The 15,923-nt window shown below is 37.2% G+C and overlaps 1 protein-coding gene across 1 annotated transcript in view; it reads right to left on the reverse strand.

Moving 5' to 3' along the window:
- The window catches only part of Spef2 (sperm flagellar 2), a 175,395-nt gene that overhangs the window by 150,489 nt on the left and 8,983 nt on the right, over positions 1-15,923 (reverse strand). The window contains 2 exon segments of the mRNA XM_077795544.1: positions 208-460; positions 15,051-15,153. Of these exon segments, the coding sequence (XP_077651670.1) occupies positions 208-460; positions 15,051-15,153 (356 nt within the window).

The following is a 15,923-nucleotide window of genomic DNA, read 5'->3' on the forward strand; positions in this document are numbered from 1 at the left end:
ATGTGGACAGGAGAGAGGGATATATCAAAGTGGATAAATAAGTCCAAAATATTAACATAAATAAACCTGAAATATGGCCAGTAACACACATAGAGACATATATACCCAGTGCAGCTTCTTTGAGAATATAATGTCACTGGTCACTGTCAGTTTTCTTGACCAAGTTTTACATTGCAACATGCCTATTGGGTCTCTTTATGTACCTACCTCTCGGAAAGCCTCACTTTTCACGTTTTGAAGCCTGAAACACCCCAGGGGCTGCATTGATTGCATTTCTACTGCAGTCCGTTCACTTTTCTTCTTTTTCTGAAGAGCAATGTACAATTGATATAAAAGCTTCGTTGCTGCCCCAGGTTTTTCTGTGATGATGCTGTGGGCCACATTCTGATCAAATTGAACACCCAGAAGGTGAAGTGTTGGCTCCAAGCGGGAAAAATTATTAAGCCTGGCAGTTGAAATTCTGGAAGTTAAAAATATTTTACATAATTAGATACCAGCACTGAGTTAAAAACAAATACTAGACATATGGTCATGATACTGTATTATGAATTATCACATATTCTTTTAAATGTATCATTTCTCTATAGAATCCCTCAATAATGAAAATACACTGATTTTTTTACTAGCCATACATACCTGAAATTCCCCATTTATTTCTCCTTAGTTTCTAAAATTCCTAGATTTTACAAATTTTTAATTTAAATATTACAATAGGATTTTTTAAATAGAAAGTCAATACAGAAACAGACAACCAAATGATTTCTTCTACACAGAAAAATTTAACTAGAATTTTAAAAATTATTTTTAACTTAGAAGAAAAAAATTACAATCTAAATATCTAATTCTTTAAATTATATTTTTGTTAAGAGTCTAAAAATAGTCCTGTGTCAATACCAATTCAAACAATGATCCTCCTAGGCAATATCAATAATATTTAAGTAATATTAGCTAGGCAATCTAATTAATCATGTATTTCCACTATACAACTTATATTACTACTTTGTAAATTGAAAAGACTTTGACTAGAAGCTACATTTATTTTTGAATGACTTATTATCACATGAGCCTCACATTTTAGATGAAATCCGTTAAACTTTTATTTAGTAATCTACTCTTTCAATTAACAACCTTTTAAAAAAGTATCCATTACGTGCTAGGGATTGGTTTGCTTATTAAATTTAACAAAACTTTAAATATTTATTGAAGTGTTATACAGATAAATAGGATGTGGTCACTGGCCTTCAGAAGTTCACAGTGAAAAAAAAAAAAAACAGATAAACCAACAAGTAGAAATAAACTGAGGTAAGTATTTTAAAAGAGGTCTCAAGTGAGCTAGGTTAATGAGCTTTTAAGTTGATGACAGTCAGAGGGTAAGATACATCAAATGCATTTTCAACTCTCGTGTCTCTTAAGAGTTTGTTGGAGGTTCTGGCAGGAAACTGTCCCCCACAGGTTGTCTTCTCCCAGACTGTGGCTCCAGGAGGGATACACATGCAGTGGTGAGGCAGGAAGGCCTCACCCACCTAGTCAGCCAGATCGGCCAATCCACTCTGAAGATCAGTGGGGTGGCAGATGGCCAGATGTTTCTCTTTATGATCAAATTGGATACAAACAATTAATTTTAGCCACTGGGCTGATTTCTGATAATATTTGGGTAACAATTTTTAATGGGAAAAAATATACCAAGTCTACTTGAATGTAAGTCAAACAACCTATTTCCCACGAAAAATGGTAGCTCGGAACAGAAAGTGTTGCTATATATTTGAATGAGTATTAAAAAAAAAAAAACTTCCTATAGAGTCCAAGGTGCCTCACCCATATGTAATTTAGAAAGGTAGGGACTGAGTCATCTGTCAGAGTTTTGTTCTGGGTCATAATTGTGGGCTGCAAAGGTTGGGGCACCATAGTTCAGTAGGGAAAATACATAAGTAAACATTACCCATTTCCAAAGTTTGGCAAAGCTTAGCCCTTCATCCAAAAAAAAAGAACACCCTCTGCCTTTCCCTCACTTATATTATGTGGCTCCCAGAATGCAGTATAAACCTGAAAATAGGTTTTAAAATAGCTTTTATGAACTGGCAAGGTATCCAAGCATTACAATATTTCTCCATGGAAGCTTTTATGAATATTCCAAATTTCCATCCAATCTAAATTTGGGGAACATAACTTTTGTGTATTTTAGTGGTAGTCCATGTTTGTTCAAATGTGTGATTTACATAACAGGATAAAGAGTGTTCTTGAGTGCAGGGAAACCCCTGGGACATTTTTGCTCTGGAGACAGAGCGTATGATGTAAAGGATGGCCTCTGAGGGAATAAGGAATTGGTCTGGGAAAGTCTTGCTTTCTACTTGCAGTCCTTATTTGTCAAGGGACTACCACTCCTCTCCTTCCTGCCAACTGGTGAGAGATATGACCTTTTTGCAAGATAAGTAGAAGCTGTCCTCCCCCAAAAGATTCTTTCTTCTTTATTTCTTTTTCTTTTAACTAATTTGCCCATTATTTGCCCTTTTGGAACATTTTTTTGCAAGAAAAAATATTCTAAAGCAGCAAAATCTTTTAGAGTCAGATGAGTTATTCTTAGTTATTTCTCAGACAAACAGCTGCAAGTTATTACTTGCATATAGCTTAGGGTTTTCATTTTAGATGAAGGAAATTAAAAATATTAGACATGATGCTCATGTCATAGGCCCTAGCACTAGAGTTGCCTTAAAAATAGACTTTCAGGAAAAAGATCCTATTCCACACCTGTTACACTCTTATGAAAGTCATGTCATGGATTTACTCATCCTTGCCTTATTGAAAAGACCATGCACCCTGGAAAAAAGTGAGTTGCTCCAAGAACTGAAAATGGATGATATTTGTTTGTTAACATATGTAACATATGTAACATATGCTTCACAGATTCAAGAAAGAAGTGATTTTTGGTGGAAGTGGAAGTCCTTCAAGAACCAGCAGGGCTGCTTCATTTGAAGTTAGTTACACAGGACACCTATCCAAACATGGGGCAAGAGTGTGAGATCCGTTCCATTCTCAACTTGCCAAGCCTTGTCCCTAGTGTAAGACTGCTCTACACAAAAAGGAGATCTGTGTCCTTTGTACAAAGATTTCCCTGTTCACCAAGACCTGCATCTTCACAATTGTCAATCCTGACAGGAATCCTGTTTCTTATTTCTTATTTCGTACAAAACCTCTTTGTGACCCTGCCAACAAGAACCAATTTAGAACAGTATGTATAGGGCACTGGTTAAAAGGACTCCCAGCCGATGTCAAAATCCTTAGTTTCCTGTAAAATAGCACAGCATTTGCATATGATCCTGACACATTCTCTCCTATAATTTAAATCATCTCTAGATTACTTGCAATACCCAGTACCACATAAGTTCTATGTAAACAGTTGTTATACTGTAAAAAAGAATAATGACAAGGGGATAAAAGGGACTGTGCATGTTCAGAACCAGTGTGATTTTCTTTCTTTCATTTTTTAAAAAATATCTTCAACCCACAATTGGTTTAATCCACAGATGCAGAATGTGGGTATGGAGGGTCCACTGGTATCTCTAAAATACTGCACAAGTGATCTGGCTGCTCAGTATGGTCCTTTAACTTCTCTCAACAAGCATACTTTTTTATAAAAATTATTTATTCACTAGGTAAAAAGAATTGTGGATCATCTATGAGCCAGCGACAATGCTTGAAGTACACAAAAATAAACACAATCTGCAACTTCAGTATCTTTATAATCCAGCTGAAGAGCAAACCTTCCTTCAGCTATTTGTAAAATGTTTGTGGGGCCATTTTTTTTTTTTTGTGGCAGTCACTCAAAAATATTCATGACGTAATGTGACAAGGAGAGAAATGTCCAAATTGTTTAAGAGCAAAGAAAAATAGGAAAACAGATCTGCCGGGGTGGATAAAGAAGGTGTGAATTTTTAGTTGATCCTAAGGATGAATTAGAGTTTCTCATAGTGGGACTGCAAGGACAACAAAGGTAAAAGGAAGAACAAACATGACACATGTATAGACCAGAGGAACAGCAAACATAGGACAAGAAGGTACATAGGGCTGAGAGGTCAGGCAGAGGAGGCAGCTGGGGCTAATTGTGAGGAACTTAAAAGCCTTTCTCTTGAAGGAGAGATGTGTGAGGTGAGATGAAGGTACAGATTAGAACGTTACTTAGTACCCTGAAACCTAAGATATCAGCTAGGATACTCACAGAGAGGTTTGTTTGGCATGAAATTACATTTGCACTTTATGGCTTCTCCTGTATCATAAAATCCTTACCAGAGCAACTAATCTTGCATTATCTGGAGGTGTAAAAGAATAACTCACCTCCAGAGTGAAAGTATCAGGGATTCTTTTTCCCAGAATATCACAATATAGACATGGCTCCTTGGAGGCCTACCACGAAGGTAACTACAACTAAGGAATACATGAATGGAAAGTGTCAGGAGGAGGTCCAGTCCCTCACATCCCTTGAGGTATTGTGCAAGAAGGAAGTAAAGGCTAATGCAGTTCTGTGAACTGCCAAAGCACGGAAAGCCTGCCTCAACACAGTCACAGTCTCTCAGCAAAGAACCACGATTGGCTCAAGATGTTTAAAGACATCCCTCTTCATTAGGTGACTGACAAGTTAATCAAGCAGTGAATTCAGTCACTGTATAAAACAAGGAATACTGACTTTATAGGTCTTTAGGCAAACCAAAAGCAGAAGCAGCAATAACAGATAAACCCAAGGAGGTATAATCATCTAAGTTGCCATATTACAGTACAATTAATATGAATAAAGGGAATCAGCAGAAACTTCCTGAGGAAGCCCAGGACAAAGACCTTCAGTAGACTATTATAAATATGTTCAAACCCCAGAGGAAACCATTTTTTTTTTCAAAAAAAAAGTTAAAAGCATGAGAAGAATGTCTCAACAAAAGAGAATATCAATAAAACCTAGAAATTGTAAAAATAAGAATCAAGTGAAATTCTGAAATTTAATAATACTATGTTCATGAGAAGAGTTGAACAGCAGATTTCACTGGGTAGGAGAAAGAATCAGAAAACTAATAGGTCAACTGAAATTATTTGGGGGAAGAACAATAAGGGAAAAGAATGAAGAAAATTGAGCAGAACTTCAAAACACATAAATTCACTCTATCATGAGAAAAACATCAGACAAATTCCAGGTAGGGGACAAGCTACAAAATCTTGACTAGTGTACTTCAAAATTATTAAGATCATCAAATCCAAAGAAAATCTGAGAAAGTATCACAACCAAGCAGAGCCTAAGGAGACAGACATGTCTATTAAACATAATTTGGTAAACTAGATGGAATAATGGAACAAAAATACTTTAGGTAAAATTGAAGGAACTTTCAGTGCTATACAAACTTTATTTGATAGAAATGTATCTATATGGTTGTATTGATTGTAATGAATGCACTATACCAAACTAAAATGCTAATAGTGTAAGCTAGATATAATGATCTGGGAATTCTCTCACAATTTTTCTATAAATCTAAAACCATTCTAACACAAAAAGTTTAACAAATGAACAAAGCCTCAAAGACCTATGGGATATTATCAAACACTACCATACATATTATGGGAATCCCAAAAGGCAATAGAAGAGATAAAAAAGCAGAAAGAATATTTTTAGAAATTAGGGCCAAAAGTCTTTACACATTTGATGCAAAACATGTATCTACACGTTCAAGAAACTCAATGAACTCCAAGCAGGTTAGTCTCAAAGGGATCTATGCTTACACAATAATCAAGCAGCAAGAGAAAAACAAGTCACCACATACAAGGGATTCTAAATAAAATGAACAGCTGACTTCTTGTCATACACTTGGGAGGCAAGAAGACAGGAGGGGCATGCCATGTTCAAAGTGCTAAAAAGGAAAGACTGCTAACCAAGAATTCTACATTCAGCAAAACTATACATTAAAATTAAAGGATAAATGAAAACTGAGAGAATGTGTTGTCAGCATACCTGCCATACAAGAAATACTAAGGGAACTCTTAAAGCTAAATGAAAGAACAATAAACAGTAACTTGAATCCCAAGAGAAATAAAGAACATCAGCAGAGGTTATTACACAGAGAAATAAAAGATAGTTTATATGTGTTTTTGTTTATAACTATTTTCTTCTATTTAATTTGAAAGATAATTAATTACATAAGACAATAACGGGGGGATCCAACATGGCGGCCGGCGAGGAAGCAGCGACTCCAACGTCTCCACTTTAACGGGATATGAAAGACTCATCGAAACAGCTGCAGCCTAGCTACGGAGGAACTTCTAGCATAACTTCCTTAAGAGGAGGGCTGCCGTGAACTGGTAGGTTTACTCGAAGTGACAGGTTGCCCCAGAGAAGTGGATCTTGGAAGACCACGCGGGCACAGAGGTCTAGTCCCCCAACCATCAGCCGCTCCGGCAGGCGGCTCCCCCTGGAGGCCTAGCTCTCGCCCTGGGAGAAGCGGCCCCACCCGCCCGCTTCATAACCAGGCGGCCACAGCTACTCGGCGATAAAGGTGCCCACGTGGCGGGTGCAGAAGTTAAGTCCTGCAGACGCCAACCGCCTTTGCAACCCGCGGGATCCCTGAGCTGCTTGGCCCGCCCCGCCGGGCTCCCCCGGGAGGCCTAGCTCTCGCCCTGGGAGAAGCGGCCCCACCCGCCTGGTTTCTAACCAGGTGGCCTCAGCTACTTGGAGATAAAGGTGCCCTCGTGGCGGGTGCAGAAGTTAAGTCCTGCAGACGCCAGCCACCTTTGCAACTCGCGGGAACCCTGAGCGGCTTGGCCCGCCCCGCCCGAACCGGCGGCGGGTGCAGAAGTTAAGTCCTACAGACGCCAGCCACCTTTGCAACCCGCGGGATCCCGGAGCGGCTTGGCCCGCCCCGCCTGAACCGGCAGTCCTCCGCCATCCGGGCTCCCCCGGGAGGCCCAGCTCTCGCCCTGGGAGAAGCGGCCCCACCCGCCCGGTTCCCAACCACGCGACCGCAGCTACTCGGCGATAAAGGTGCCCCCGCAGCGGGTGCAGGAGTTAAGTCCTGCTGATACCAGCCGCGTTTGCAAGCCGCCGGCACCCAGTGCGGCTTGGCCCGCCCCGCCTGAACCGGCAGTCGGCCTCCACCATCCGGGCTCCCCCGGGAGGCCTAGCTCTCGCTCCGGGAGCAGCCCCCTGCAAGCTAGGCGAACCTTCGACCCATCGGGAGGTTAGGCCCAGCAACCTGCGGAGTGATAGAGGTGCCCCTCGTGCCTGCTGGGTAGGCGGACCTTTGACCGACCAGCAGAGCAGACCTAGGGCCTGCCAGCGTGGTAGACGGATCACACCAATTGGAGGAGGATCACAGCCACTACATGCCCTGCAAGGGTGATTATTCAACTATACAAGAGCAATATAAATAAATAGAGGGAAAATTTCAAAACACAACAGTTTCACCAAGCAGAAAGAAACGCCAGCAGTATGAAAAGACAAGGAAAGAAAGGACCACAGGCAATGCAGGTCAACTCAACTTTAGAAGAGGTAATAGGTGCAACAGATGGAATGTCAGATAGAGAGATCAGGATATACATGCTTCAGATGATCTGGAGTCTCAAGGAAGACATGAGACAGCAAAATCAGATAATGAAAGATCACATTGACAAACAAATCCAGGAAGTAAAAGATCAATTTCACAGGGAGATAGAGGAAATAAAAAACAAACAAATAGAAATACTAGAAATGCAGGAAAAAATAAACCAACTTAAAAACTCAATTGAGAATACTACCAGCAGAGTAGATCACTTAGAAGAGAGAACATCAGACAATGAAGACAAAGTATTTCAACTGGAAAAGAACATAGACAGCTCAGCAAGTCTGCTAAGAAACCATGAACAGAACATCCAAGAAATATGGGACAATATCAAAAGACCAAATTTAAGAGTCATGGGGATACAGGAAGGCACAGAGCTCCACACCAGAGGAATACACAGCCTATTCAATGAAATAATACGAGAAAACTTCCCAGACTTGAAGAATGAGACAGAATCCCAAATCCTAGAAGCCTACAGGACGCCGAATGTACAAAACCATAAGAGATCCACACCTAGACACATTATAGTGAAGATGTCCAACATACAGAATAAGGAAAGAATTTTAAAAGCTACAAGGGAAAGGAAGCAGATTACATTTAGGGGTAAACCAATCAGGATAACAGCTGATCTCTCAACACAGACTCTGAAAGCTAGAAGATCCTGGAATAACATATTTCAAACACTGAAAGAAAATGGGTTCCAACCAAGAATCGTGTATCCGGCAAAATTAAGCTTCAGGTTAGAAGATGAAATTAAAACCTTCCATGATAAACAAAAGTTAAAAGAATTCGCAGCTAGAAAACCATCTCTTCAAAAAATCCTTGGCAAAACATTGCAAGAAGAGGAAATGGAAAATAACATTGAAAACCAACAATGGGAGGTAGGACAGTAAAGGGGGGAAAGTAGTCAAAGAGGAAACAAATCAGGTTTAGTAACATCAACAAACAAATATGGATAGAAGTACAAACCATATCTCAATAATAACCCTAAATGTCAATGGCTTAAACTCACCAATTAAGAGACACAGGCTAGTAGAATGGATCACAAAACAAGACCCAACAATATGCTGTCTACAGGAGACGCATCTGATAGAAAAAGATATCCATAGACTGAAGGTGAAAGGTTGGGAAAAATCATACCACTCATATGGACTGCGGAAACAAGCAGGCGTGTCCATACTCATATCTAATAAAATAGATTTCAAGCCAAAGCTAATCAAAAGGGATAAAGAAGGACACTTCATACTGCTCAAGGGAACCATAAACCAACAAGACATAACAATCATAAATATATATGCCCCAAATAATGGTGCAGCGGTGTTCATCAAGCAAACTCTTCTCAAGTTCAAGAGTCTGATAGACCACCATACAATCATCATGGGAGACTTCAACACACCTCTCTCACCACTGGACAGATCTTCCAAACAAAAGTTAAACAAGGAAACTATAGAACTCAACAACACAATTAATAACCTAGACTTAATTGACATATATAGACTTTACCACCCAACATCAAGTAGTTACACTTTTTTTTCAGCAGCACATGGAACCTTCTCAAAAATAGACCATATATTATGTCACAGGACAACTCTTAGACAATATAAAGGGGTAGAGATAATACCATGCATCTTATCTGATCATAATGGAATGAAACTGAAAATCAATGATAAAAGAAGAAAGGAAAAATCAAGCATCACTTGGAGAATGAACAACAGGTTGCTGAATGACATATGGATTATTGAACACATCAAGGAGGAAATTAAAAAATTCCTAGAGTTAAATGAAAACACGGACACAACATATCGGAATCTATGGGACACATTGAAAGCAGTCCTAAGAGGAAAATTCATTGCTTGGAGTTCATTCCTCAAAAAAAGAAAAAACCAACAAATAAATGATCTCATACTTCATCTCAAAATCCTAGAAAAAGAGGAGCAAAACAACAGCAAAAGAAGTAGAAGGCAAGAAATAATCAAAATCAGAGCTGAAATTAATGAAATTGAAACAAAAGAAACAATTGAAAAAATTGACAAAACTAAAAGCTGGTTCTTTGAAAAAATAAATAAAATTGACAGACCCTTAGCCATGCTAACGAAGAGAAGAAGAGAGAGAACCCAGATTACTAGCATACGGGATGAAAAAGGCAATATCACAACAGACACTTCAGAAATACAGAAGATAATCAGAGACTATTTTGAAGCCTTATACTCCAATAAAATAGAAGATAGTGAAGGCATAGATAAATTCCTTAAGTCTTACGATCTGCCCAGATTGAACCAGGAGGATATAGACAACCTAAACAGACCAATAACAATAGAAGAAATAGAAGAAACCATCAAAAGACTACCAACTAAGAAAAGCCCAGGACCGGATAGGTATACAGCAGAGTTTTACAAAACCTTTAAAGAGGAACTAACACCAATACTTTTCAAGATATTTCAGGAAATAGAAAAAGAGGGAGAACTTCCAAATTCATTCTACGAGGCCAACATCACCCTGATTCCGAAACCAGACAAAGACACTTCAAAGAAAGAAAACTACAGACCAATATCTCTAATGAACCTTGACGCAAAAATCCTCAATAAAATTCTGGCGAACTGGATTCAAATACATATCAAAAAAATTATACACCATGATCAAGTAGGATTCATCCATGGGATGCAAGGCTGGTTCAATATGCGGAAATCAATAAATGTTATCCACCACATCAATAGACTAAAAAATAAGAACCATATGATAGTCTCGATAGACGCAGAAAAAGCATTCGACAAAGTACAGCATCCCTTTATGTTCAAAACTCTAGAAAAATTAGGGATAACAGGATCATACCTCAACATTGTAAAAGCAATATATGATAAGCCACAGGCCAGCATCATTCTGAATGGAGAAAAATTGAAGGCATTCCCTCTAAGATCTGGTACAAGACAGGGATGCCCTCTCTCACCACTTCTGTTCAACATAGTCCTCGAAACACTGGCCAGAGCAATTAGACAGACGAAAGAAATTAAAGGGATAAAAATTGGAAAAGAAGAACTTAAATTATCACTATTTGCAGATGATATGATTCTATACCTAGCAGACCCAAAAGGGTCTACAGAGAAGCTATTAGAGCTAATAAATGAATTCAGCAAAGTGGCAGGATATAAGATCAACACGCATAAATCAAAGGCATTCCTGTATATCAGTGACAAATCCTCTGAAACGGAAATGAGGACAACTACTCCATTCACAATATCCCCCCAAAAAATAAAATACTTGGGAATCAACCTAACAAAAGAGGTGAAAGATTTATACAATGAAAATTACAAAACCCTAAAGAAAGACATAGAAGAAGACCTTAGAAGATGGAAAAATATACCCTGCTCATGGATAGGCAGATCCAACATCATCAAAATGGCGATATTACCAAAAGTTCTCTATAAGTTCAATGCAATGCCAATCAAAATCCCAGCTGCATTTCTTGTAGAAATAGATAAAAGAATCATGAAATTCATATGGAATAATAAAAGACCCAGAATAGCAAAAACAATACTAAGCAGGAAGTGTGAATCAGGCGGTATAGCGATACCAGACTTCAAACTATACTACAGAGCAATAGTAACGAAAACAGCATGGTACTGGTACCAAAACAGGCGGGTGGACCAATGGTACAGAATAGAGGACACAGTAACCAATCCACAAAACTACAACTATCTTATATTTGATAAAGGGGCTAAAAGCATGCAATGGAGGAAGGATAGCATCTTCAACAAATGGTGCTGGGAAAACTGGAAATCCATTTGCATCAAAATGAATCTGAATCCCTATCTCTCGCCGTGCACAAAAGTTAACTCAAAATGGATCAAGGAGCTTGATATTAAATCAGAGACATGGCATCTGATAGAAGAAAAAGTTGGTTATGATCTACATACTGTGGGAGCAGGCTCCAAATTCCTCAATAGGACACCCATAGCGCAAGAGTTAACAGCTAGAATCAACAAATGGGACTTACTCAAACTAAAAAGTTTTTTCTCAGCAAAAGAAACAATAAGAGAGATAAACAGGGAGCCTACATCCTGGGAACAAATCTTTACTCCACACACTTCAGATAGAGCCCTAATAACCAGAATATATAAAGAACTCAAAAAATTAGACAATAAGACAACAAGTAACCCAATCAATAAATGGGCAAAGGACCTGAACAGACACTTCTCAGAAGAGGACATACAATCAATCAATAAGTACATGAAAAAATGCTCACCATCGCTAGCAGTCAGAGAAATGCAAATCAAAACTACCCTAAGATACCATCTCACTCCAGTAAGATTGGCAGCCATTAGGAAGTCAAACAACAATAAGTGCTGGAGAGGATGTGGGGAAAAGGGCACTCTTGTTCATTGCTGGTGGGACTGCAAATTGGTGCAGCCAATTTGGAAAGCAGTATGGAGATTTCTTGGAAAGCTGGGAATGGAACCACCATTTGACCCAGCTATTCCCCTTCTCGGTCTATTCCCTAAAGACCTAATAAGAGCATGCTACAGGGACACTGCTACATCGATGTTCATAGCAGCACAATTCACGATAGCAAGATTGTGGAATCAGCCTAGATGCCCTTCAATAGATGAATGGATTAAAAAAATGTGGCATTTATACACATTGGAGTATTACTCTGCATTTAAAAATGACAAAATCATAGAATTTGGAGGGAAATGGATGGCATTAGAGCAGATTATGCTAAGTGAAGCTAGTCAATCTTTAAAAAACAAATACCAAATGACTCCTCTGATATAAGGGGAGTAAACAAGGACAGGGTAGGGACGAAGAGCTTGAGACGAAGATTTTCATTAACAGGGTTGAGAGGTGGGAGGGAAAGGAAACGAGAAGGGGAATCGCATGGAAATGGAAGGCGATCCTCAGGGTTATACAAAATGACATATAAGAGGAAAGGAGGGGTAAGACAAGATAATTCAAATGGAAGAAGTGATTTACAGTAGAAGGGGTAGAGAGAGAAAAGGGGAGGGGAGGGGAGGGGAGGGGGGATAGTAGAGAATAATACAGACAGCAGAATACATCAGACACTAGAAAGGCAATATGTCAATCAATGGAAGGGTAACTGATGTGATACAGCAATCTGTATACGGGATAAAATTGGGACTTCATAACTCATTTGAATCAAACTGTGAAATATGATGTATGAGGAACTATGTAATGTTTTGAACGACCAACAATAAAAAAAAAGACAATAACTATGAAGCTGAGTTGTTGGTCTTTGATGTAATTTGTATGCCAATAAGAGCACAAAGAAATGGAGGGATAACTAGGCTACATTGAACCAAAGTTTTTGTATACTATTAAAATTAAATTAGTGTTTATATGAACTAATTTGATTTAACTTCAAATATTAATTGTACTGCTATGTCAACCACTAAAAGCCCTCAAAAAATAATGAAATAAATAATCAAATTAAGGTTGTATTAGAAAATATTTATTCAACATAAGAGAAGGCAGTAATGGAGTAGCCAAAATGATAATACATACAAAAACAAATAGCAAAATGGCAAACTTAAATTCTACTTCTTACATAACTACATTAAAAAAGATGATTAAATAGCTATAATTACAAAGTAGGTATCAGAATAATGGGTATGTGATTCAATTATGTGCTATTTATAAGAAAATGTACTTTAGATCAAAAGACACAAATTTATTGAAAGTCAAAGGTTGGAAAAACATGTCAGGCAAAAGTAACTAAAAGAAACCTGAAGCATACTTCTAAATAAAAATGGATGGGAAGAAATAACAGGGAAAAGTAGAACATTCTTTGAGACGAATAAATATATGAAATAGTCTTTCAAAATTATGGGTTGCAGTTAATGCAGTGATTAAAGAGCCACAAATGCACATATTAAAAAGGAAGATCTCAAAAAAGCTAAATATCCATATCAAGAAACTAGAAAAAGAGAAAATAAACCCAAATAAAGCAGATATGCATAAATAATGATGATTATAGCTGAGTAAATTTAATAGCAAGTAGAAAATATATAGTTGGCTCTTAATAAAACTTGCAAATCAAGAAAAAAGAGAAGACTCAAATTACTAAAATCACGAAAGAAAAACATTGTCCAGATCTTACATAAATGAAAAGAACTTAATTTATAAAGAGACACAAAACCCACAAGAGACCAAAATAAACAAAAAGGTAAGTTGGAATTCATCAAAATGACTGTGCCTCAAGGACACCATTAAGAAAGTAAACATTTAATCTGCATTGTGGAAAAATATTTACAGCTTTTTTATTTGACAAAGAACTTTATATGTAAATAATACTTATAATTCAGCTAAAACAATGACAGCAAAAAACAACCTAATTTAAAAAATCTGTGAAAGATCTCATCAAATATTACATCAGTGAGTCTATGCAAATAATTAATATGCAAATGAAAAACTGTTCAACATCATTTGTCATTAGAGAAATGCAAATCAAAATCATAAGGAGATGCCACTTCACCCCCACCCAGAGGGTTGTAATGAAAAATATAGAAATTAGCAATCCTTGATGAGGATGTGGAGAAACTGATACCCTCATATACTGCTAGTATGAATTTAAATGGTATAGGTGCTTTAAAAAGCTGTTTAGGTGTTCCTCAAAGTGTAAACATAGACCATATAGTGCAACAATTCTTCTCCTTGGCATATGCCCAAGAGGAATAAAAACATTCCTGCAAAAATACAGTGTTCAAAATCAAAAAGTGGAAACTCAAATATCCATTCATGGACAGATGGGTAAGCAAAATGTGGCATGGCACATCCAGTTAAGTGAAGTTATTCAACAAGTAAATAGAAATGAAGAAGACAATATGAATGAACCTTGAAAACATTATTATAAGTGGAAGAAGTCACACAAAATGTCATATTTCATTATATGAAATAGGCAAATCCATAGAGACAGAGATAGATTAGTGGGCATCAGGGGCTCAGTGGTCAATGATAATGGTTGCAAATATTCTAAGTATGTGAATATACTAAAATCCTTTAATTAATTGTAAACTTCAAAATGGTGAATTGTGGTATAAGAAATATATTTCAATAAAGCTGCTAAAACAAAAATATGGATTTTTATTATGAGTTAAGTTATGCTTTATATTTTCAAAACAAAGAATAATACTAATTGACCACCCAGGACACCATATGCTGCTCCTTTTCTTCTCTTAAAATAAGAAATAATCAATTAACAAAAGAAAAGTAATTGAGCTTAAGACTCAAAAAAATGGAAGACATAAAAATAAGTGCTATGGGACATGAGGTCTTGCTGCACCATTGAACTTTCCCTTGTACTGATAGGACAGAAAGAAAGCACATGTGAGGTAGCAACCATTCCCATGCTAATGATCTGCTTGGCTGGTTTAGGTTTGGAAGAAATTTTACGATTGATTCTTTAAAATTTATTTTGAATATTCCAAATGCCAAAGGAATTGACTTTTTTAAGTAAAAAATTATCTTACTGACCTGCTTTCTGAAAACTCTGAAAAATCATCCTGAAGCTCAAACTTGTGTAGAACTTCTCCAATTAGGTAGCCACTGGAAAATGCCTTTGCAAATGCCTTGGGACCTGAATTTTAAATCATTGACATAGAAAAGTAAAAATCAAGTCACACTATAATTTAAACGTAGAGTTAAAAACCACATAATTTAATTTGAACTTAAAATGCCACAACTATATTTCTAGAAACAACTTTTAATAGTCAAAGTAAAAGTGTAACAGTAGACATTAAAATGCCCAAATATAAATCAATAATTGATGATCTACAAACTTTTGAGAGAAGAGAAAGAACATTTTTGATTAAAATTAAACAAAGCATAACCCCCCAAATTATAAGTAACCTTAGATCTAAGTATAAACCTTGAATATATTTTATAAAAGCACTCTATTTTAGTTATTCATATAACCTATGATGATAGTATATTCTGGCTAATTGAAGTGCAATTCATCTTCTAAAAATAACAATTTGTTTTTAACCTTAAAACAATGGAAAGTTTACTGAAATAATATGCACCTTTTTATAGAAACCCTATTAAACATAATCAAGCTTTTGCTTTGTGGTTCAGAAGGGTCACAGAGGTCCAGTTCTTGTCCTATTCAACAATGGCACTATACCAGAGGAAAAATATCTTTGGAGCCAGAAACGTCTCTGTTGGAATCTTGGCTCTCTTGCCCCTTACTTGCTATGCGATCTTGGGCAAGCAGTTTAACCTTCCTGTTTCTGTCTCTGTCTCTGGAACAGAGATAACTATATCTGTGTCTTATCTTGGAGAGTTATTTGAATTATTAATTAAGTTTATTTTTAACTAATAGGTATAAACAAAAATTGTACTTCTTAT

The sequence above is a fragment of the Urocitellus parryii genome, chromosome 1 (genome assembly GCF_045843805.1).
Source record: "Urocitellus parryii isolate mUroPar1 chromosome 1, mUroPar1.hap1, whole genome shotgun sequence".
Classification (NCBI taxonomy): Eukaryota; Metazoa; Chordata; class Mammalia; order Rodentia; family Sciuridae; genus Urocitellus; species Urocitellus parryii.